General features: G+C 43.1%; 1 protein-coding gene across 2 annotated transcripts in view; it reads right to left on the bottom strand.

Moving 5' to 3' along the window:
* The window catches only part of LOC117142581 (homeobox protein homothorax), a 102461-nt gene that overhangs the window by 37291 nt on the left and 42142 nt on the right, over window positions 1–23028 (bottom strand). Inside the window, exons 7-8 of one of the 2 annotated variants that reach the window (XM_033306651.1) lie at window positions 13164–13287; window positions 137–184 (exon numbers count right to left, since the gene is read on the bottom strand). In XM_033306651.1, coding sequence (XP_033162542.1) covers window positions 137–184; window positions 13164–13287 — 172 coding nt within the window. The remainder of the gene's footprint in view (window positions 1–136; window positions 185–13163; window positions 13288–23028) is intronic. The other variant, XM_033306652.1, reaches the window with a different exon arrangement.

The following is a 23028-nucleotide window of genomic DNA, read 5'->3' as shown; positions in this document are numbered from 1 at the left end:
ATGTGCGAACCGAAGGGCAGCACGTGTTTCGCTTCAGATCTACAACTGACTATGTATCTTAAGCTTACGACTAGCAATCTACTCTATAGGTACTGATATAGAAGTGTTAAATGACTTAATGTGGAATGCGACTTACCATCATATGTTAGTTCTGAAGGATTGAGTGATGATAAGAACTTACCATCTGCAACGAGAAGAGAGTGGGAAGGTAAATTAATTTCAATTAAAGCTGTCCGCATGCATTACAATAATTATCAATAAATTGCAGTTTGTGATTAACCAGCTCAGCTAATTTGTGGATGTTTTGAAAAAAAGTGTACTATTAAATCATTTTGTTTGTCTTTGAATGCAAACCAAATCAGTACACATTCAAAGCAGGTAAACCATTTTTATGTGGGGTATTAAAAACTCAGATATGTTTTCCTGTTTTATGTTTTTTCACCCCCTCACACCCCCTTATCCATAGATGAAGCATTAAAACGCTTAATTACGTGCGTTTTATTGTTGCTGCCATTGAACAATAAAGTTTTTGTGCAGGTTTTCGTTTGGCTTTTGTTTGCCACCTTGCTGCAATTTTTGGTTTTCCTGCCGCGTTTCATTCTACACGCATGTGTATATAGTATAATTTTTTTGGTTTGGTGCTTGATTAATTTTATTATTGTGCAGCATTTAATTTAATACGCATTGCGGCGCATAGTGTACAATAATTATTTTAAATTCACTTTGACAAGCGCACACACACACAGTTACATACATACATACATATATGGGCATATCTCACCCACGCTAACCGCTTTCATTTCCCTGTTAATGTTAATTTAATATTTTTACATTGTGCTCGTGTTTTAATTTTGCCTGCGGTTTGCCATGTTTGTTCCTGCTGAAATTGTTGAACTTTTTCGCTTATTTTTACGCTTTTGTTATCACAAAACAAAAATGCAAATTAACGCAGAATACTCTTCTGCTGCTTCATCTCTTTTTGTATTGTTAATTATTTATGGCTGTCATGGTAAACTTTTTTCATTTTTTTTTTTGCTCTTAATTTAGCCGTGTTTTATCTTTTTTGCCGCATTTTATTTGCACGCATTTTATTTCAATAAATTATTAATTCTTTTTTAATTTCTTTCAAGTGATTTTTTGTGACATTTTATGGCAATTTTAAGGCCATAAGCATTTGCAGTCAGTTCGATTTAATTTGTGTCCCAAAACAAATTAATCCCTAAAAAAATCCCTAAATATCCCATCGAATTCTTCCCTATTTCCGTTTGCTGTAACGTAAGCCGGATCTAAATTTTATTTTTATGGCCCAGCTGGAGTTTGTTTTTAGTTTTATTTTTTTTTAGTTTGTTGTAAATAAATCAACGATAATTAACCTTCTGCAGCGCGTAGAAATAATTTTACTGTCAATGTTGTCACCACTGACAGTCGAACATCTTAAATCATTTGTGTTGTTGTTGTGGCTCTGTTTCTTTCGTTTTTTGTGTTTTTTCCTTAGGTTTTTTCCCGCTGATCAGAAAACGAAATTAAAAAGCGCAACAGCGACGGACACTAAACACGGCTAAATGATCAACGCGCCCCGAAAATGCCAAATGCGCCAAATGAAATGCCAATTCGCACTCAATTGGAGGTAGCATTGGCGGACTGGCGACAAAACACCTCTGTCTTCTTGGGTCTCCTCTGTCTCCGTCCCTGTCTCTTGCTCTGTTTCCGTCTCTTTTGTTGTCCGATCAGAGAGAGAAAGAAACTATATAACAAATATTTGGTGATGCTAAGTATCAATAGAAGACCCTTCGAAATATCAAATACTTATATTAAATAACATGTTAGTTATATTTCACTCTGTTTCTTTATTTTTAGCATTTTGCTCAAGAGTTGCTAGTGATTTTCTCTCTGTGCATCCCTTCTCCCTGATGCGTAGACGTCAAAATGCCGCGGTGGCAATTAAATGCCTTCGACGCTCATTGCCAACGCCTCAGTCTCGAATTGGACTTTGACTTGGAGTCGGCGGAGCTACGGGAGGAGTCTACTCTGTGGATTGGAGTAGAGTGTAGAGTGGAGTGGTGTGGTGTGCTGCCCCGTTTGGGCTGCTTTACTGCCCAGTCTGTCCTGGTGTCCACTCCACCCCACCCTTTTCCACCTGGAGATTCTGGAAAGCCGGAGCACCGCTCGGCCACAAATAACGCCCAAATATGGCGCAATTTCATTCGCAACGCAACGAATCGATTGCCGATGCCACCGCTGCTGCTGCTGCTGCTTTCAATTCGATGCGTTTCGATTTATTTATCACCTGTCGTTGAAAATTGAAATTGCATTCGCCTCGAGACTCGAGGGTTTTTGCCTTAGTTTCATTTCAATGCGATTCGATTCGATTCGTTTCGTCTTCGTCTCCTTTTCAGCTTCTTCTGTGTTGGCCAGGTAATCATTGTCAACAATTAATGAACAGCCCCATTGGTGGGCGTGGCAGTCGTTTAATGAACAAACCACCGAAGAGGCGGTGGTGCTTTCCTTTTTTTCCGTATTTTTTTTCAGCTTTTCATATTTTATTTCGCCGTCCAGATATTTATAAATTAGCCCAGGCCTTTTCCTATTAGAATGGCCAAAAAACTCATCAGCATAATGTAAGATGTTGTGTTGCTCGGGGCGATAATGAGCCATAATGGCGCTGGCCAAGGAGTTCGGGGAGTTGGCCAAGAGAAAAGGGAAAGGGCATGGGCGGGGGATTGGGGGGGCAGCGGTAGGATGAGGGTCCAAAACTGGTTCGAGCCCGCTGCTCTTAAGAGCTCTTAATGCCGCCGCATGTATATGCTGTTTCCACCTCTGCTTTTTGCATATTTAAAAGCTTGATTCCGTTCAGACCGAACATTGATCGACTAATCAGCAAAAGGCTAAGATCCACGGGTGGGGGGTGGTGGGGCGGCATCGGGGTGCACTTCTTATCAATGCACTTTGCCGTGCTACACGTAAACTTACTTTAAACGCGCCAAACTTTTCATTGGCGATAAGAAGGGTAACCTCCGCCGAATCCCTGCCTCTAGACTGATAGTACTACATTGAGAGAAAACCGAATATAATATGGTATACTAGCCAAATTCATTAGGCATTTGCTTATGCCTTCTTATAGGTATTGTATAATACTTTTTTCTGAGTGCAGCCATTGATTTGCATCATTGTTTATGTACTTTGCATGCGCCTGGAAAGTTGCACTTGATTGGCAGGGAATTGAGCTCGGCAGGCAGCACTTGGCCACTTGGGCACTCAGGAGCGGAGTCATTAGAGCGGCAATTGGCCAGGGCCAAAAGGCTGAGCGTGTTCGTGCCGGCGGCGTGCGCTTCAACGCTTTAGTCTTGGCCACATCGCTCCATGGTCGCCGATTTTCCTCTCGATTCCGATGGCTGGGAGTCTTGGCGTATAGACCACGGTCTGGTCTTGTGGCATGCGGACTTTTGTAGCAGACAAAATTGTCGACAAATAGTTTACACAGGCATGAAATTTTGCTGCCCCAGCGAGCAACAAAAGAATGTTGTTGCTCGTGGCGCAGTTGTTGTTGCCGTGGCTGCAGTTGTTGCAGGAATGTTGCAGCAGCAACATGCAACACAAAGCTATTGGCAAACGAAAGGCGAGTTGAATGGGTGCGGATCTTGCGGATAGAGACAAGTGCAACATGATAGCCCACCTATAGCACCCACACCCACAACCACCCACCTGCCACAAAATGTTTAATTAAATTATGTGAGCAGAGAGCGGAGTGCGCGATAGCTGCCCCAGGATTATGCATTGTATGCGGTCATTAATTCATATCAAAAGGGTAATTGAAAACCGCATAAATTAAACAACAGCATGCAAAAAACCAAAAAAAAACAGAGCAATCAGTTTTTTATTCAAATTTCTTTCTCTGTTATCCGCTGGGGAAGTTGCAACGCGCTACTTTGACATTTGGCTGCATTATAGTTTAATCTTATTAAAATATTTATTTTATTAAAATATGCATGCAATTTGTTAATTTAACTGCTGCGTTTGCTGTTATCCACCGCCACTCCCACACGCCGCCTACTATTTTATTTATGCAGCACTTTTCTCTTTGATACCCTGGAATGCCATAAAGCATTTGCATGTTGCATGCTCAGAGTAAGTTATATTTGAAACATATGTTACTTTTTTCAGATAGCTGACTTTCAAACTAATTTTCTAATCTATCTTACTATATTATAAGGAAATAAGTTCGTATAAAACCAATCGATCTAATGAGGGTATTTCACCAATCGACAGCTCTTCGAATGGCGCTCTCCATTTTTTTAGTTGGTCATCACTGATTTCGTGCTTTTATTGTGGCAGCCACTGCGCTTAATTGCATTTTGTATATGAATTAATGAATTTTTTATCAGCAACAATGCACCTACACACACAGAGAGACAGATGTGCTATATAAGCCTCTGCTCATGCATGTTTTATTTATTTGCTGCCTTTTTTCGTGTATTTTTTCTTGTCACGGCGCCTGATAATGCAATGAAAACAACAAATGCGCCAACCGCAGAGCTCCACATTTTTTTCGCATTTGTTTTAATGCATTTTTTGCACCGCTGCGAATATTTAATTTCATTTGTGGTAGTCCGACCAATAAAAGCCAACCAACCAGGTATAGACATAGTGCCATTTCGTAGGCCGGTTAATCTTTTCAATACCACTTCCATTGCCACAGCAAAATTCTCCAAGGAGTCGGGCATTTACCATATCATTAACAACTAGGCTCGTATCGGGCCGTTAGGATCGTATTATAGATCTAGATTCCCTAGAATACAAAAAAAAAAGGGTTCTGCCCCAAGGCCGCAAAGTTTCCTTATTGTGTTTCATTAAAATGCAATTAATATAGGCTTTCAGCACATTCTGACGACTTTGGGGACTCGAAATGATACCCGGCACTAGCAGCAAATTAGGGTGCGCCTATAATTAATAACAGTTTCAATGAAGAAAAGCGGGGGACGTGGCGGGGAATCGTGAAGCATTTCATTAACTTTACATTACATATTATACGAGCCGAAGACCCGAGGCCGCTGCAATTGTCCCAAAAACTCGGCCAATGGACACGTGTAAGCCCTATGCACACAGAAGTGCACGCAAGATTACACTGCGAGAAATTCAAATGAATGGCCACTAAAATGTAACTAGGAACTAAGGCATTATTTCTCTGACAGTTTTCCCGCCACATCAGTTTTTACCGTGCAGAAAGGGATAGATAGTTTTTTGTATGAGTCAATCCATTAACGTTTTGATAAAAGATCTTTATGACGACACTCGAAGCCACGCCGGCAATCATCATCATCAGCCGAAGAGCTGAGGCCACTGAAATGGCTTTGGTACGTGTTGTTGGCCTGGCCAGCAGAGAAAAGACAACCAACGCACACACGTTGGGTGAAAAGTAATTGCGTTTAAATGCGTTTACATTAGGGCCCGAAACAAAGATACAAATATATGTGCTATATGTGGATATAGGCACATAATGCAATGGAAGTCGGAGCGACCTAATTGCTCCGAGTCGTGCCGTGATGACCAAGGACAATTATTACATTACACTTGTAATGGCATTATTAATGCCGTTCGGTGCGATTGTTTTTACGCCATTTCCCAGGCGATAAGCCAGAAATAAATCTCTATTGGCGACTTTACGACCGCCAAAGGCCAACACTCACCCACCAAACGTTCATAGTTCCTTTTTACGACTTTTTAATAGTTCTCACATAGATTTTATAGATCTCTGCCCCGAAGCTTTGATGGGCCCCCATCCCACCGCTATTTGTTGTTCTTACTTCTGGCCAGAGCGCATAAAATTGATTTCCTTTTCCCGGTTTCCCGACTCGGGCGTTTACTACTTTCTGGGCTGTCATAAAATTTATGTTTATGTCGTAAAATTTAGTTCGATTTTTTGCCCTTTGAGCAATCGATGTGCGTGTTTCACTACCCCTACTCATTGTATTCTGTTTTCTGTTTTTCTGGACCACACCAGGTGTTTGCAAAGGGTTTTCCCGCACAAACTCAGAGACAACGCCAAAAAAAAAGAGGAGTAATACGCAACTTTTCCAGCCAAGAAATTGCCGCCTGCTTGATATAAACAAACGACAGACATTTATTTTTATTACACACCTTTTTTGGGCGTCTTTTTTTCCTTCTCCTCTGCGAAGGGTGACACTTTGGTAGTAGATTCTAGTTATTCTAATGCACATTTCATAGGCAATTCCAAATTAGGCAATGTTTGGCAATGTACTCGCACCCCAACCACCCACCCTCAACATCAAGGTGTGGCCTTGGTTGCCCAGTGGGTTGGGTGGGTGGTTACTTTCCCTTTTCTCTGCGGAGAACGGAGCTGTTCTGTGGGTTGCCTCCTTATAAAAAAGTAATTTTCTCATTCGAGGCTTTTTGTATATTAGAAGAAATGGCTTTATTTATTTCTTATTTCTGGGCGTACAAGTGCGAAATGAGGAAAACTTTTCGCCGCCAGCTTTCACTTCAGTTTGCTCTACTCTACTCTACTCGCTTTTCGTTTATTTCACTTGAGTATTTTCTTTTTCTGGTTGGGCGCCCGTTAAATTGGCAAGTTTGTTGTGCTAAGTTTTTGGGGTCTCTCGCTGCCACTCGAAGCCCATAAATTAGACGCACAAATTAGAAATTATGTGCGCATTTAAATGTGAAGAGGAGCTCCGGTTCGCTCCCCATTTCTCCGGCTCTGTCACTGCTCCATATGTTTTTGGGCCAACTTCGGCGAGCTAATGAAATGGCAGTGGGTTGCCCTGGCCTTTTAGTCAAACTCAATGAATATTTGAAGAGCCTGCAAACGAATGGTTTCGCCAAAAAAAAAAAAAAAACCAGGGAAAAGAAATGAAAGGAACAAAAGTATAAGTACGAAATGGAACTTTTGTGCCACGGCGCCATTTGGCGCTACAAAAGATATTTTTCCATTGAAAGCGTTATATGGCCGGGCGAAAAAGTTGTTTAAATTTAGCACAAGACACATGTGTGTATACATCTCCTCCGTTCAGTGGGTGTGTTTTTCGAGGAGGGGGAGATGGGGCTTACAAGCCCCAGAAATTCCGCATTTCGCATTTCTTTGTGCTGATTCTTACTTTATTTCGCGGACCGGAGACAATTGCCTCGGAGATGACTCAAAATTGCAGACAGTTCAATGATCATCTCTGGTTCCTTGCCCTCGTGATCAACACTTTTATCAGACCATTTGCATCGCCCAGAAGTCCATTTCATTCGACCCCCTTGAGTTTCCCTCTCATTTTCCACGCTCGCTAATGTCGTTTATCATTAGGGCAGGCTAACCTACAATTTCCATACTTCTCTATATGTATAAACATACCTATATTTACCACAATTTTCTACACAATTTTCCCTATCCATTTTCGGGCACAATTTTCCTCCTGTTGACGCTAGATAATTTCCTTTTTTCGAGGGCAGCGGACGAACTCATTACAAAATGTCAAAATTTCCTCACAAAACGCCCTCGACACGCTCCAACCAGGTGGGCGGTTTCTTCTTCTTGGCAGGGGAAGGGTGGGTGCTTCGTTAGTTAAGTTAAGTTAGTAGGTGGCATAACAAAACAAAACACAACAAAACCGAGAGGCAGAGTTGGTCAGGTGAGCACAGAACCGCCGACCGACCACGCCCATCATTCAGCCACAAGGCGCATAATTTGTCATTGAATGTTTGCCCAGGCAAACGGGGCGGGCGGTGATTGGGGGAGGGGTGCTGCCACGCCCATTGCGGTCAGTGGGCGCAGGGCGAAGACTACACTTAAAGTATGCCGAGGTGTTATCAGACACAATATCCAGTTGAATATAAATCATATACTGAAGTACATCCAAATATCCGAAAAATGTTCTAAATAATCATTTTTTAAGCTGTGAAATTCATTTAGATTGCAGTACTATTTGGTATAGCATTTTCTCTCTCTGTAATCTTCGGTGTTTCGGTGGCTTGTTCGCCAAACGAACAAACCGAAAACAAGGCCTCTTCAAGGGGGCCGTGGATAATGCCGGTAGTGGGCGTGGCCGGTCGAGAGGTTGTTGGCTAGCCTGCCCAAAACACGAGCGGCTTAATTTGCCTGGCTGGGCATTTAAAAAGCATTTAGCATACAGTGGAGTCGTTACGAATAGGTCCACTGCACTTTGAGCATATTTTTGAAGTTTAAAGCGAAAAGTATGAATTGAAGTATTATTATATTAACCATTTCATAGCACATTGTTTTCGGAATATAGATGATCTGATTTCCCAGCGCGTTCCCTCCGGACTTCGTTGCCATCTCCGGCGTATCTCATTGATTCTGGTTTCAGCGAAAATGAGAGGTCGTCAGGGCTCACAGCACACTCGTACACACACTCGAGCTCCAAGAGAGAGAGCCGTATAATTATAATTGCTGATAAATGCCTCGTACTAATAAACACTTGGCACCACGATGGGGCATTTAGAGGATGGGGCGGAGGGGCATGTGTCAGATCGGGATTGGGATCGGGACGTGTGACGCTAATGACACTTGGCTTCGTCGGGCAAAAATGAAATGATTTGTGTGAGAGATTGCATGCCGCGCAGTGATTTGTGATTTGTGTGTTGAGAAATGCAGTTTTAAACTGCAAAACTGCAAAACTGGCAGCTTGATAAGCTCCGCCACTGTCATCAGCAGCATACGGCACTTGATAGCTCTATTAATGGCACGCCACCATCGTGCCATCTCTTTCGCTTATCGTATGCCCCTCTCTTTCTCGGATGCAGTTCAAAGAGACAGCGAGACACCGAAATGAATGCGAAAATAATGAATAATAAAAGTCGGGAGTACATGGTTTTTAATGTTTCCTTGAGAATGAATAGCATTGAGGTTAATGCGGGGGGACAGAAATTAAAACAAAAATACTTATCTCTAGCTGACTGCCTCTCTGTCCGTTTGTCTGTCTGTCTCTTTCTTTAGCGGTATGGCCATCTCTCTCGCCGACTTATCACTTGATGGCTTGAGTGTTCGTCCGGCTGTTACTAATTTATGCAACCGCCAGTGTGGCAGATCCATAACTATATTACGACGATAAGTGTAAAGCTAGACAAATTTCAAGTCAAAAGCGACCACCCATGAAACGCGATTCCCAGCGAAAGAGATGGGTATACGAGTGCTGCGTGCGAAAGAGACGGCACGGAAGTTTGCATTTTGTTCGGCAATCGGGAGTTCTTTGAGCAACCCTCAAAGTCTTTTTTGGTGTTGCTTGTTTGTCAACTCCCGGCGACCTTCCGCCTCATCCTCCCGAAATTTTCAGGAACTCCCAGTGCTGGTGTTGATGATTCCGTTGATGTGAGGGTTACCCCGGGAAGATTCCGGCCTGGCTGCCGGGAAATTCGATGCGCATTCTATTCATTGGCGTGTCGGTCCAGAAATATGATAATACGCCGCACCGCACCACACCGCATCGGAATAAAAAAAGCAACAGTCAGTTCGTAAATTTTCATTGTAAAATAAGAACAAGTCCCGTCACTCGTTGAGTTTGCTTTTTTAGGGGATGAAGATGTATTGCCCTTTGTGCCGTTTGACGTAATGTTACATAAGCTCTCCTTGGTCCTGGTCCCCCGACTATTGCCATATTTCCCCCACCACACCGGAGTCCTGTCCTCATTATGAAACATCGCATTGCTGTTTCAATTTTTACGAGTGCGAATGCGAATCAACCCGAGCGGAATCCCAAACGTGCAGCAGCTGGTCTGGCACGTTTTGCCGGATTCTAGGGGTTAGGGATTCCTATTCGGATTCGGAAATATGAATATGCCTAGTCCTATGCCAAAAGGATAACCCCGAACAGATATAGGCAATTTCTGCCAGCACAGCACAAAAGGTTTTTTCTTCGTTTTCGTTAATGCGTAAAATTTTAATTTCAGTTTTTGTCGATCGCTGTCTGGGTTGGGAAATTCGTGTCAGCATTTTGACAAAAGAGTTAAAAAGTTGTGGGAACGCTAGAAAGATGGATCAGCAGATAATATGGGGTGTGAATTATGATTGGATGTCATATGACAGCTGTGAGTTCTAGGGGGCATTTAAAATATTCAAATTATTTAATTAGAATTATAGAATTCTTTAAGATATTAGAACAACTAACCTACGATTTGTAACAAAATAAAATAATCTAAAATATTTAAGAGAGCCTCAAAGTGTGTTTACTTCCTTTCCCAAAACAAAACGCAGAATACAATTAAAAGTGGGTGGGGTGAGGAAAATGCTTTCACATCACAAAAGACAGAGAAAACTCCCAGAGCGAAATGCCTGAGAAAAACTGTCAACGCCGAGGGAAAGGCCCAAATGGAAATTGTCTAATTGTGCGTGGTAAGATAACAAAGCAGAGTTAGAGCTTCCTGTTATTGTTATGCCTCTTGTTGCTGTGCAAAACTCATGCCATCAATGTAAATAAGCTAGAACAACAGGGCATCGGCCAAAGATAATCGCCTTAGTTGGGCTACAAAAAAAAACTGGGAAAAAAGAAAATAAGTGCACTTCACACAAGGTCGGGTAGGATTTAAATGCCGCAGTGACAAAAACAAGCTGCCATCCCTCCCCTTCTGATTTGGTTTTGTGCGAGAAGGATATGTTTTAAAATTGTAACAATTGGCAATTGTGTGGGTCTTGCGGCTTGACGAAACTTCCCGAGCGGAAAGGATAACACGCACTTTTCGACCCAACCCCCATGAAAGTTAATTTACGTCACGCAGCATTTTCAATCAATGTCAGCGGGGCGGAGGGAGAGGGGTTCATTTTTTGTCGGTGCAAAAGCAAGGGGTTGCTAAAGGACCACCCGTTGGTTGTGTTTATTTTCATTTCCAATTTTATTTCCCTGACCCCACGGCTGATCTCGTTTTGATTTGCATTTAAGCACGACACTTGACGACTCGTCAATTTCGCCGTGTAAATAAACAGATTGGGCCTTAAATTTGAGTATCGCTTGGCTCTTTAACGCCGCATTAGCTCGTCACTTTGAAATATGTTTTTTAATTGAACTCAGAGCGAAGTTGATAAGGGTGCTATAAGTGTAATTACAGGGTCTGCGGCTGTCAGTTAAAGTATTTTCGGTTTTATAGGGAAATCTATCTCCAAGTACACCTATAATTAAAGACGAAAAGTATCTTTAAGTTATGAAGGGGCATGCCCCTTTTTCCATGACCTCTGCTCCGCGCACAATTCATGGAAATTTTCAGGATGCGCATCCTTGTGCACTGAACTCTCCGCTGGCTCTTTTTTTGCCCTTCCTTACTTTTCTTTGTGCTCTCGGCTGGGGCATGAAATTCCTGTCAAAATTGATAAAAATCACATTTTCCATTTGAATAACATTTTACGAATTCGTGCATAAAATTACGACAGAAAAATATTCCCTTTCTTCTGCAGTGGAATTTCTGCAGCTCGGTGAATATATACTTATTCTTGGCAACCGCATTCCACCGCCCTCGGTTGCCTTGTCTACTTAAAATGTGGAAAATATCTATTTGCTACGCCCGAAATACGCGACGCAAATTTCCCACAGACACCGAGTGGCAGTAGGGAAATGGAAAAGCGGCGAGGAGGGGCTTGCCATTTTCTTATCGCTCGGAAAACAAGAAGGGGAGCGGAGCGGAGGCTGCGGTCCCGAAAATTAACATGGAAATTTTGCGCGCTGCTAGAAATTATTCAACTGTAGATAATTTCTATTGAGTGCTCGGGAGTGCACAACTCGAACTATGCCGAAATTTAATTTGTCTACAAAGTCAAGCGACGTGTAGATAAATCAATCAAAATGGCGCGCACACACGACCACACAAAAGTGATATACATATATATTCTCGATGTACGAGTATATACTCGCATATCGGTGGAACGCACACACAATCGTTAAAGTTGCTGTTCGGCGCGCTTTAAAGTTTTTTTCGAATTTGACGTCAACGTCAATGGATTGGCTGCGGAACGCCTCCAACTCGGTGGAGCACTCTTCAAACCCCTCCCTCGTAGTGCACGTGAAAAAAAAGTTGAAACTTGAGCTAATTTGGTTTTACTAAACATATTCTAGCAAGCTGTCTTAAAAATACTTTATTTTTAAGGCTAACCATTTGGTAATTTGACACATACTTTTTTTTCAGTGTCCCAATTCTTTTAGCAGTGAAACTGCATTATCACCTTGGGGCCCCCCACTCAATATTCGTTTTTTCCATATATATATTTTTTTTTTCATTTTCTTGAGAGCAAACGACGAGTGGCCTAAAGTGTCTTTTTCGAGAGCTGTTTTGGCCAGGTCTTTTGTTTTTTTCGTTGCCGCCATACAACGCACTTGCGCTCTCCGAGGAAATAAAAATACAGAAACAAAATATTATTTTTGCCTATCACCATAAATAATTCACCTGACTTCCCCCCCTGACCGACCCACGACGGCACACGAGATCTTCAAAAAGAAGCGGCAAGTGCAAAGTCAGTCGCACTCGAAAAAATATTGAAAAAGCAACAACAAGGCGAGGAGGGAGGAGTGTGGGGAAAATACTAAAAAATACACATAAAACTCTTTGCCGGCTGAAGTGGAGCTTGGAGTGGTGAGTCTACTGGGCTCCAGGCTCGGAACTCCAAGACAGGCAGTCTAGGGCCTCAAAGGCCGAAGATCCGAAGGGCTGTCCCTAGGAAAAGTTGTTGTTTCCTCTCCACGCAGTTGGCAGTTGGTTGTTGGTAACCGTAGTTGTTGTTACTCTTTTGTCAAGTTGTTGTACGATTACGCTGCGAACTTGTTCGAAAAGCTTTGGCGGCACTTGAAACAGAGGCAAACAACATAATCAAAAGTGGGAGACAGCCGCCTCAAGAGGTGTGAAGTGTGTAACACTTTCAATAGGGATTAAGCAGATCGAAGCTGGCCAGAATCAGCTTCAATTTTGCCGCATTCCAAACCTTTAATGGAGCTTAATATGAAGACTTTGGTGAGATTGGTGTAATAACGAGAAAATTGTAATATAATGGATTCTCCACATTCTCCAAGTTTCATATCAATCAGATATGATTTCATATCACTCAGCTTGCTTTAAATATGTTACCATACCATATACTAGCCTCAATATTGACTGGAATTTCAATCTTGTTTCGAATCTTTTACTCTCCTAGTACAACTAACTTGTTTTAGATTTAAGTGTGCACTTACCAGGGTCTGATGTATCTAGGGCAGGTGGCTGCTGTGACAGTGGACCGGGAGTACTACCAGCGCCCGGCGATCGGGCGTCATCGTTCATTGCGCCGCCGTAGGACAGCGATGAGCTCGGCGGCCGCTGCAAGTGAAGAATAAATCACACAATATGAATAAGTATATTCAATCCGGAAAAGGGTATGGTTGGGGATGGGGAGAGGGGTGCGTTAGCTGATTGTTAGAATTGATTACAAATTGGTTATAAATGTCGCTTTAAATTGACACGCCTGGCCATTAAATGCGCCAGACGATACAGCCATGGCCAATGCCAAAGGCAGACATTGTCAGCCCCGTCTTGTCCGGATTCTTCCGCCTCCTGGCCCGGCTTTAACTCCCCCCTTCCCGCCGCGGACTGTCTGCACGACTGTCAAGTTGTCAAAAGTGCCATGGCCTGGCCATATTGTGGACAAACAAATGTTCGAGATTGTCGTGGCCTAGGCCTAGAGCAAAATACAAAACCAAACCAAACTGAGCCAAAACGAAACGAAACGACAAGCGGGCAGACAACGTCGTGTGCAGAAATAAATATAGCTAGATATACACGTATATTGTATATATAAGTTATCAAATTAATATGCAGCGACTGGCTCTGGCGATCTGACCGTCTTCTAACTAGGAGTAGAATCAACTCGTCTCCATCTCCATCTCCATCATCATCAACATCGTCATCGGCAATGGACAACAGGCCAGCGACAACGATGGCATATTAAACGCGGCTAAAACAAAATAAGCAGGCGCAAGGAAAGGAAAGAAATGACAGCGGGGAAAAACTTATGCAGAAACCAAAAATGTCAACGTACCAGGTATTCTTCAGCGATCGAAATCGATCGAAGAGCAATTTAAATTCTGCTAATAACAAAAATACACAAAGCGGCTCGCATTAATTTCATGCACGTGCAAGCTACAATTTTTAGCCATAAAATTATTATTTTCCCAAGCTCGTAAAAATTCTTGACTTTCGAATACAATGAAATATACGCATTTTGTCGCATTTGTGATTCATTTCGAATTCGGGGCACATATTGCTTGTGTTTTCGCTAAATATTTGTTAAATCGCATATTAATAGCGCCCTGCTATAGACAATTTGTGGCTTGTTTGCTTTGTATAATTGTTATTGCCGAATATTTGATTTAATAGATAGCTCCGGAGAGCAATGAACTTTTGGGGGATTAGCTTTAAGCATAGGTTTGAGGAAAATAATATATAGCCTACGTTAGATTAAGCGACTTGGCCAAGTTCCAGGGGACGGCTGGTTCCTGCTTTTTGCCTACTTTCCATTTCAAACACACTCGCAGCCGCAAATCTATTAATAATTAGACAACGCCGTCTGCATTTTAAACACTCCTAGCCAATCCAATCCGATCCAAACCCATCCCTCCACTTTATGAGCCATAAGGTGTCTCTTGATAGTCGCATAAACAATTTCCACCATAAACGGACGCGATAAAGCCGCTGGTACCGCCTGCAATTGTAGCAATTGTCGTTGCTTTTATGGCTTATAAACAAAGACAAAGCACAACAACTTTGGACTGACCGCCGGCCAAAATGGAACTATTTAATTAGCCAGCCGAAATCAAATGAAATGAAATGGCCATAAAAAACAGAGCGCCCGGCTAAGAGAGCAACACAACAACTTTCCCATACAGAGGCGGTGAAATTTGATAGGCTTGATGGTCTGGGCCAAGTCTTCTGGACTGGCTCGCATCTTTCACACTTGCCGCACACTTTGCCCAGGGTTCTGTTTCATTTTTTCAATATTATTTTTTTGGCGGCCTGGGTCCTGTGAAGGTGGCTCCAATTACTGGGAGCTGAGAGCTTCGGAACACCGCCGAGTGTTGGCCAAAATGCCTGGCGTGCTCCTTGAAGAGGATCCGGCCAATCGATGCGTGCTTTAATTACATTTTCAATTAGCCGAGGGCCCGCTCCACAAATTAAGCTATCGAATTCCTTTCGCATGTCCTGCGACAATTATTAACAAATATCGGTTTTTATTCAAATGATGAGCGTCCATGCTGGGGACTGCTTTTAATATTAATGAAAGCGAAACGAGGGGGTTCACCCATCTAACCCCAAGCCCAATTCCATTTCCACGTCACGTAATGCTCCCCCATCGTGAAAAGTTTTTTTTTCGGGGCGGAGCGGCCCTTTGGGTGCATTAAAATGATCAAGAAACAATTTTCGTTTACCTGCCGGAGCTAAATTATTTATTTAATGCCCTCTCCGACCGCTCGTCTTGCTAAATTTTTGATGATATCTGGAGTGGAGCAGCGACAATTGGGCGAGCGCAAGTGTAGATGGGCAACCGAGACAACAACCGCAAATTTCTAGGGCCAAGTGAGTCATAAAAAAAGTTACGACCAGAGCCATCAAAGTTTACACTGAGAACAGGGCGATGTTGAATTTGTTTTGTTTTGCCTAATATTCTAAAATGGGCACACTTTTAAGTGCGAAAAAGACCCAGTGTCTACCAAAAACATATTTGCTGTTTTGAGAAATAGCTCCAAGTACCATTTGCCACTAACCATCTTCGATTGTTCACAGTGCACCACACAAATTGCTGAAGTATAGAATAACTTTGCTCAATTGTTTTGGGCTTCGCTCACTTCATTACGCTGGCGAGAAGTTTGACTTGCGGTCAGTCTGAGAACTTTCCAAGTGACTTGGCTAAGTCGGCTCAGCTGCGGCAGATAATTGCCGGCGGAATGAGGGGAATGGGCAGGCGTCGAACAAATATCGACGCGTGTCGTGCTGCGTTCCACCCAAAAGTCAAAACATGCAATTTCCATAGAGCCCTGTAATTTGGTAAAATCTCTGTCACAGCTCCTGGCCGGTTGGTTAATCACTACAATCAACAGCTTCGGGACGCTGCCCTCTCGAACTCGAGTCCCATCGAAAACTAAAGCAAAACAATCAAATTACGGTTCGTAACTCAGTTTTCGGCGCGTGGGAAGTTTTCCCTTTCGCAGTGGGCGTGGCACAAGCAGAGATTTCCCTCCCTTCTTCATACTGGCCGTAATTGCCCGACGGCGTATATCCTGCAATTGACATACGGGAGTGGGTTCTCGGGGGTAAGTCTAAGCCTAACCCGCGGCTGAAATCCCAATCCCAGTCTGAGTTTGGGTCTGGGATTAGGCCTTTGCCTCGGGCTCATTTCACAATTTAAAATAAAAACTGCAGCTAAGCTGGGAAGGGGAGAGGTATTAGTTAAAAAAACTGCAATAATCATACACAGAAAACGAACTGCGATTTAAAGATGATAATTAATCTTGCACTGTACAATTTCGATTACTTGTGGTAATAATTTTCCTCTGTGCAGATAGTCCTGTAATTTTGTTTGATTTTGTTTGCCGAACGCCCTGCCAAGTGGACGTAAAACATATTTTTTCTATTTGTTGGCAAACACGCAGGAACAAATTTCTCCCCCATCGGATGGGCATATCCTTAGAGCAAATAATTAAATCCTTTTTACACGGCCGCTGCGAATGAAAGTTTTTCCGTGCGGTTTCTGGTTTCGCAGGATTTTCGGTGAGATGGGAAGCGCTCGATGTGGAAAAGTGAGTGGCAGCGAGTGGAAGTTGAGCCCAAACCCCAAGCCCAGACCCAGACCCAGTCCCAGTCCCAATCCTCGGAACAATCCCTCCTGGCTGTTTGTTTTGATGGATTTGCCGTTGTTGTTCTGGGGCAACAAAAGCTTTTGTTTGTCTGTTTGTGTCATGTTTGTTGTTTTGGTTTAGGTTTTGGTTTAAGCCACAAGGCCCTCCAGCCCGGAACTCTCTCGGTCTGAAGACTCTTTGGCGTTGGGTTTCTGTTAGCAGGCTGCTTAATTAACGGTATATAACCACCCCAACCCTTTGCCTAAGTGTGTGTGAGCGAGTGTGTGCCACTTGAGCAGCAGCTGCTCCACCCTTTTCCACTTTCCCCCCCTTGTTATCCCCCGCCCCTTTTCGCCGGTTTTTCCCTGTTTTCAGGCCAACCACCCAATGCTCCCCTTTTGCGCTGTTGCCACCTTTTGTGTATTTAATTGCGCGCATGGCATTTAATTGTTTTTCAAATTTGCTCAAGCTGTAAAATGTGTGTGTTCATGTGTGTGAGCCATTTTGTTTGGGGGGTTGAATTTTTAATTAAAGCCGGTGGAGGTGCAAAACTCCTTGGAACAGCCCGAACAATTCAATATGGCTGACTGAAATCGTTCGCCCCCTTTGGCAGCCATCACTTTTGGCAGGCAAATTGCTTTACTAAGAATTTTCCACAAATGAATGAATGGATGTGCGAGTGTGAGTGTTTGTGCGGGGTATAATTTCAATCAAATGGCAAGTTAATTACACACAATTATTGTGTACACTCAGACAGACAAAAGGCCTAAAGTTTGTTCAAGTTTGCTTGAAGTTTATTAAAATTAAAGGCGCTAAGCTCTCGGGAAAAGTCTTCACCTCATCATCACATTTATTTATTTCTTTATTCACAAAATAATTCTATATTAATCAGCGCCTAAGTCATCGGCTATCAGTATTTTAATTAAACACCAATAATTACGCACATTTCAGGCCGACTGCTATCATATCTTCAGAATTCGAACACACATCCGCAGGCAATGACAAATTAATTTTCCAGTTAAATTCCAGCTCGAGTGGCAACATTTTAATTTCATGTCGAAACACTTGACATAATTAAACTAAACCGGAGAACAGCAAGTCGCCTATTTTAGATACAAACACGGCAAATTACTCATACGCCGTGTTGCAGCTCCCTTGTGACCATTATCTAACCAAGAATCTTGACTTCCCATGCTGTTGTCCGCTATCAGCAGCCAACGAAAGCCAAACCCAAACCCGAACCCAAAAGAACAATAAAACATGAGCGAGAATGGAGAATGAATGCCTAAAGTACAGGTCTGTGATTAAATATTTATAGGCTGATAACAGCCATATTGAAGCACTGGCTGCCGTAGCTATAAAAAAAAAAGAAATTTGGAAATCTTGTGCAAACAATGAAATTAGTATTTTGATAATAAAAATTCAGAAGCTACCTGAAAAACTACTCTGCTTCCCGAAGAAGTCGGGAATATAAGTAAGGTAAAATAATAAATAGATAAGGCAGCGGTGGCGCGCAATTGTGACTCTATCAAACTTATCATTTGTTTGCCTTTGCTATTATGTTACACAAACAGTGGAAACGTTGAGACTGCAGGCCCGAAAAAAGGTACAAAAAACACTATAAATAAATAGGAAAACACATAGGTATCCCCCAAGGAGGAAAGGCCCGGCGGAAATGGAGCAAATGGAGCTGCACGCGATTTTGCATTTCGCACAGATCGGATTTATCTGCTCCACAAATCTCGCAGCTATCAATTTGAACTTTTCGCTCACACAGCCCCAGATTAACCAGTCGGAGAAAAAAGGAAAAAAAAAATGGGAAAAAATGTCGGAGAGATGGGGCCTCCAGAACTTTGGACTCTAGTTTTCCTTATTTTTTCCTCTTTTAATTTGCACTTGAGTGCATTTCTCGCTGCGGCTGCCATGCAAATAAGATAATTATTCAAATGGCATGTTTCACACAATTCCAACACAAATTCCTGGGGATGCAATCGGCAGGGAGGGAAATCACGAAAGGCAATGGAATCATTTTCTTGCCGGCAAAAGATATCAAGATAGCGACATGCAAATGCTGCAATGATCGCGAGAAATAGATTTGCATAAGAGGCTTGCAGACTGGCTTGCATGTGAGAACATTAATCGTGTAATTAATTTGATGCATGTGTATGCAAAGTAATTTCATGTAAACTGTCACGCCCCCTCTCCCCTTTGTCCACTCTGTTTTCCCCATTTTTACCCTACTCCCCACCTTTTCTTTTTGTATTTTTTTTCGTGGCGTGCTAAAAAGTCTCCCGGGACAAACGAAAATCCAGCGGAAAGACAACGACATCGGGTACCAAGCCAATACCCAAAACCCAAAAGCCAAGACCCCAGACAGTGTCAAATAGATTCCGCTGGCCGATAGAGACGACAACCTGGCCCAGAGATTAGCCAAGACATCGGACCGGGCCAGCAGGATCCCGATTCCGATTCGCAGTACGATTCCGATCCCAAATCGGACACTTCGTGGACGTTTCCCTGTCAGCAGACTAACGCAAATCCCAGCTACAACGACGCTCGTATTCGAGACCCAAACATTTTCATTTCGCAAGCGGGGAGATTTCATAGATTGCATTTTGCAAGTGCCCCAAGGTGTTGGCCAACTTATCGCCTCGCCGGCTTGTTCCTTTTGGCCCGGCCGATAAGCTGACAGCTGAAATTAGCCCGACTAGAGGAAACATGCCCAGAGACGAGGCATTACAAGGATTTGTCGCTGTCTGGCGAGTCATGCCTCAAAAAAATGCCATTGCCAGTGGTTGTGGTGCTGGTGGAATGGGCGGGGTTGTACGGCATGGTATATGGTATGCCATGCCCTCTGGAAGCCCAAAAGTGTCGAGTCACCTCGGCGGGCAGCATAATACGAAATTCATACAGTATTATTGATATGAACACACTGATAAATGGCCCAGAGTGACTCAAATGTAGATCAAAGATTCGCGCGAGCTACGCATTCCAAATAAACTCCCCCGTTCTCTGTTTGCCCCTTTCAAATAGGAGAGTATTACACTGAGAAAAACTATGTTGAGAGAATGGAAAATTATAGTCCACTATTCAATATAGTAATGAATAAAAGTAGTTAACTGTTAACTGAATCACACACTATGATAGGTTTGTTAGCTGTTCATAATTTAATTTTCAATGTAACTAGTTTATGGATCAATTTAGTACACCGATTTCCCTCAGTGCCATGAAATCCTCATCTGAATGCGATCTGAACACTCTTGTTCAGAATTTTAGCCCAGTCATCTTTGCCGCGAACTTCAGCACGGCGCTTTTGAGTTCTGTGTATTATTTCATTCTTTTTTCCCCCTTTTTAGAGACAGTCTTTTGAATAGAGGGGCGGTCGAGTCTTTAAAAGCCTGGCCTGGCCAAAAGTGTCGCATCATGGCCAGCGCGAGCAGCAGACTGGAAGACGACGTCGCCATGGCCATGACGAGGCACAAGTTCCGCCCCTCGACTCCCAGAGCAACATTCCCATTCCCGGTCCCACTCCCATATTTCCCCCGAAAGCCGCTGCCTGTGCCTCTCCAGAAATAAGTAAGAGTACTTAAGGTTGAATCATGCCGGCCACTGCCAAATCAATTAGACCTGGTCGTGAGCCTCACTTTTTGGCCATTACTCGCCGCTTTGTCAGCCCCGCAGAGGGCCATAAAAATTAGAAAATTTGATTATTGCAACACGAAGCGTTGCCCGAGATTCACTTTGGTTCAAGTCAGAGTGGTAGGAGTAGTATTTCGGAAGTGGATTGGAGGAATGGCGACCTGGTAGGCAGGACGTCCCACTGGGCCGGGCCATTTGCATATTATCATTTGGGGGGCAAAAGATGCTCTGGCTAAAAATTTCATTACCCAAACCCTCGAACCCGGACAACCGAAAAAAGCACAGTCTAACGGTAGCGATGAGTTTAAATGAGTTTATTACATCTTTTGGCGCCTTTTACAGCATTTAGCCGGGCATGTTTGGTAAAAACTTTTCCCGACCGACCAAAAGGGGTGTGCGATAATGAAATTTCCATAGATTTGCATAAACCGAGAGCCCCCAAGCGACTCGAGTCAGTCAGCAGAGTCAGCAGTCAGCCAGTGAGGCAGTGAGGCAGTCAGGAGGAGATGCCCTAAATTAGATAATGTCTAAATTGGATTTAAAACACGCATTTTGCGGGTTTCCAACCAACACCCATTGAAGACCCATCGAGACAACATCAAAATATCATTAGAAGCCAGTGCTTTTTTCTGCTTTTCTGCTGTCTGGGCATTTGAAGGGTTGCTCTCTCTGATTTGTATGCAAATGTTTTGGCTGGCTGGCATGAAATTTGATTTTCCATTTGGTGGAAAAACAGGTGCCAGACACTCGCCCTCTCTTTCGCTCACTGTGCCACTAAGCCGATTATAAAGCGTAATTAAATTACGCTGGAAAATCATATGGCGGTGATGAAGTAAAGTGCAGAAATGTATCAATTATTTAATGGGGGTTTATTTTTAGTAAGCTAAAATGTGGTAAAAGTTTAAATAGTTATATCTCGACAAATTGCTGCAAATTATTAAATGCATTCGTTTTGTTTTTTTTTTTTTTTTTCAAACCGCTTTCTAAATACTATATTAGTTGGGTGACATTTCTTGAGTTCTCTGGCTGCCCGTGGTTTTTTATCGCTGAACTTTGGCCAGGTTAATAAATCCTGGTGCTACCCACATTGTCATTACGTCATTTGCATGCACATATACGCAAAGTCATTGGGGCAGCCATTATACAAAAAAAAGGCACACTAATATACACTTGGACAAGTTCATAAACTTTCGTTTCATTCTGCCCCAAAGGTCTGGCCGTATTATTGTTGTTTTTACCTTTGTTTTTAGTGTGGAGATTGCGTGGCATTTTTCGCATATTTCTGCTGCACATTTCGTGCAAAACTTAATTATATTAACTGAGTTATTTGCGGCATTTGGCGCGCTCTGCGACTCCAGCTCCTCGGCCCTCTAGAGTATGGTGTATGTGGTATACATATGTATATGGGTGTGTATATGTATGTACATGCTGCAGGTGTTGTTGAACGACAAAAATTATGACAACTTAACTTGACTAACTGGTGTGGCTGTGCAACCGAGAGGGAGCTAGTTGTTCGCACCTAAATGGCCAGAATGACGGGCCAAGAAGGACGGACGGGCGGACGGACTGACAAACTGACGGACTGGCCAACTGACGGGCAATCAACAACATAATTAAAGACAACAAATGCCCATGTCTCCGGATCTTTTCCTCTCCTTTCAGTTGTTTTTCTTTTCGCTTGCGATCCTCCAGACGCTGCTGGTATCTTTTGGTATGCAACGAGTTGCAATTAAAAATCAATAAAATGCGTGATTTTTGCAATTTCTGCGCTTGCCATTGCAATTTGTAATTGCCATAATTAAAATGTTGACCAGACCGAAGAGCCCCTTTCTCTGCCTCTGCCTCTTTCTCTTTCTCTTTCTCTTAATCAAATTTTCACCTACCGAAACGTGATGGTAACTGGCAGGAGTCAGATGGCAATGAGATGCAATTAAATGCGTTTTCAAACAATTTCACTTTGGACTCGGGACGGGCACTGTTGGACTGACTGCTTTTGGACTGAACGAGGGTTGTGTGTACGGAAACCACCCCGAAAACCCTGACAAAATCAGGCAATCAATCACAGGACCGCCGCATAACTCACCCTCGTCTACGAACTTTTCGGTTAGGGGGCGCAACAAATCGGATTAACTCCGCCAGACTGTACCGAAATCCACGCAGGCGCATTCTCGAAGGATGTTCAGGATGAGATTCGAGTTCTGATTTTGATTCCGAATCCTCAGCTCTATATCTATTGCTGTCCCTCTCCCACCGGCGACTCTACCTCGCAGGGGGTAGCTCATACATATATCTCAAACAATTAACTTCTTTGGTTGAGGTTTTTTCGCCGTTCTGCGGGGCGTGTCCAGCCATCCCTAAAAAACTAGATTTCTAAAGAATCGAAAAAACGAGCAATCAACTGTGAGATCGAAAAGATCTCGCTTCCAGCTGCGTTTGTTGATCGTTAGCCAACACTGGGCACATCAGGGGCAGAAAAGCGAGTGGCAAGGGGATCACGTGGTCGTGTCAGTTGGCTGTCAAAATAATCATTATCGATGGTCCACCGCCGATAAGGAAGAGATCACGATGCGAGGATCACTGTGGGCTGTAG

This window comes from Drosophila mauritiana, chromosome 3R, assembly GCF_004382145.1.
Source record: "Drosophila mauritiana strain mau12 chromosome 3R, ASM438214v1, whole genome shotgun sequence".
Taxonomy (NCBI): Eukaryota; Metazoa; Arthropoda; class Insecta; order Diptera; family Drosophilidae; genus Drosophila; species Drosophila mauritiana.
This window is presented reverse-complemented; position numbering and strand designations above follow the sequence as displayed.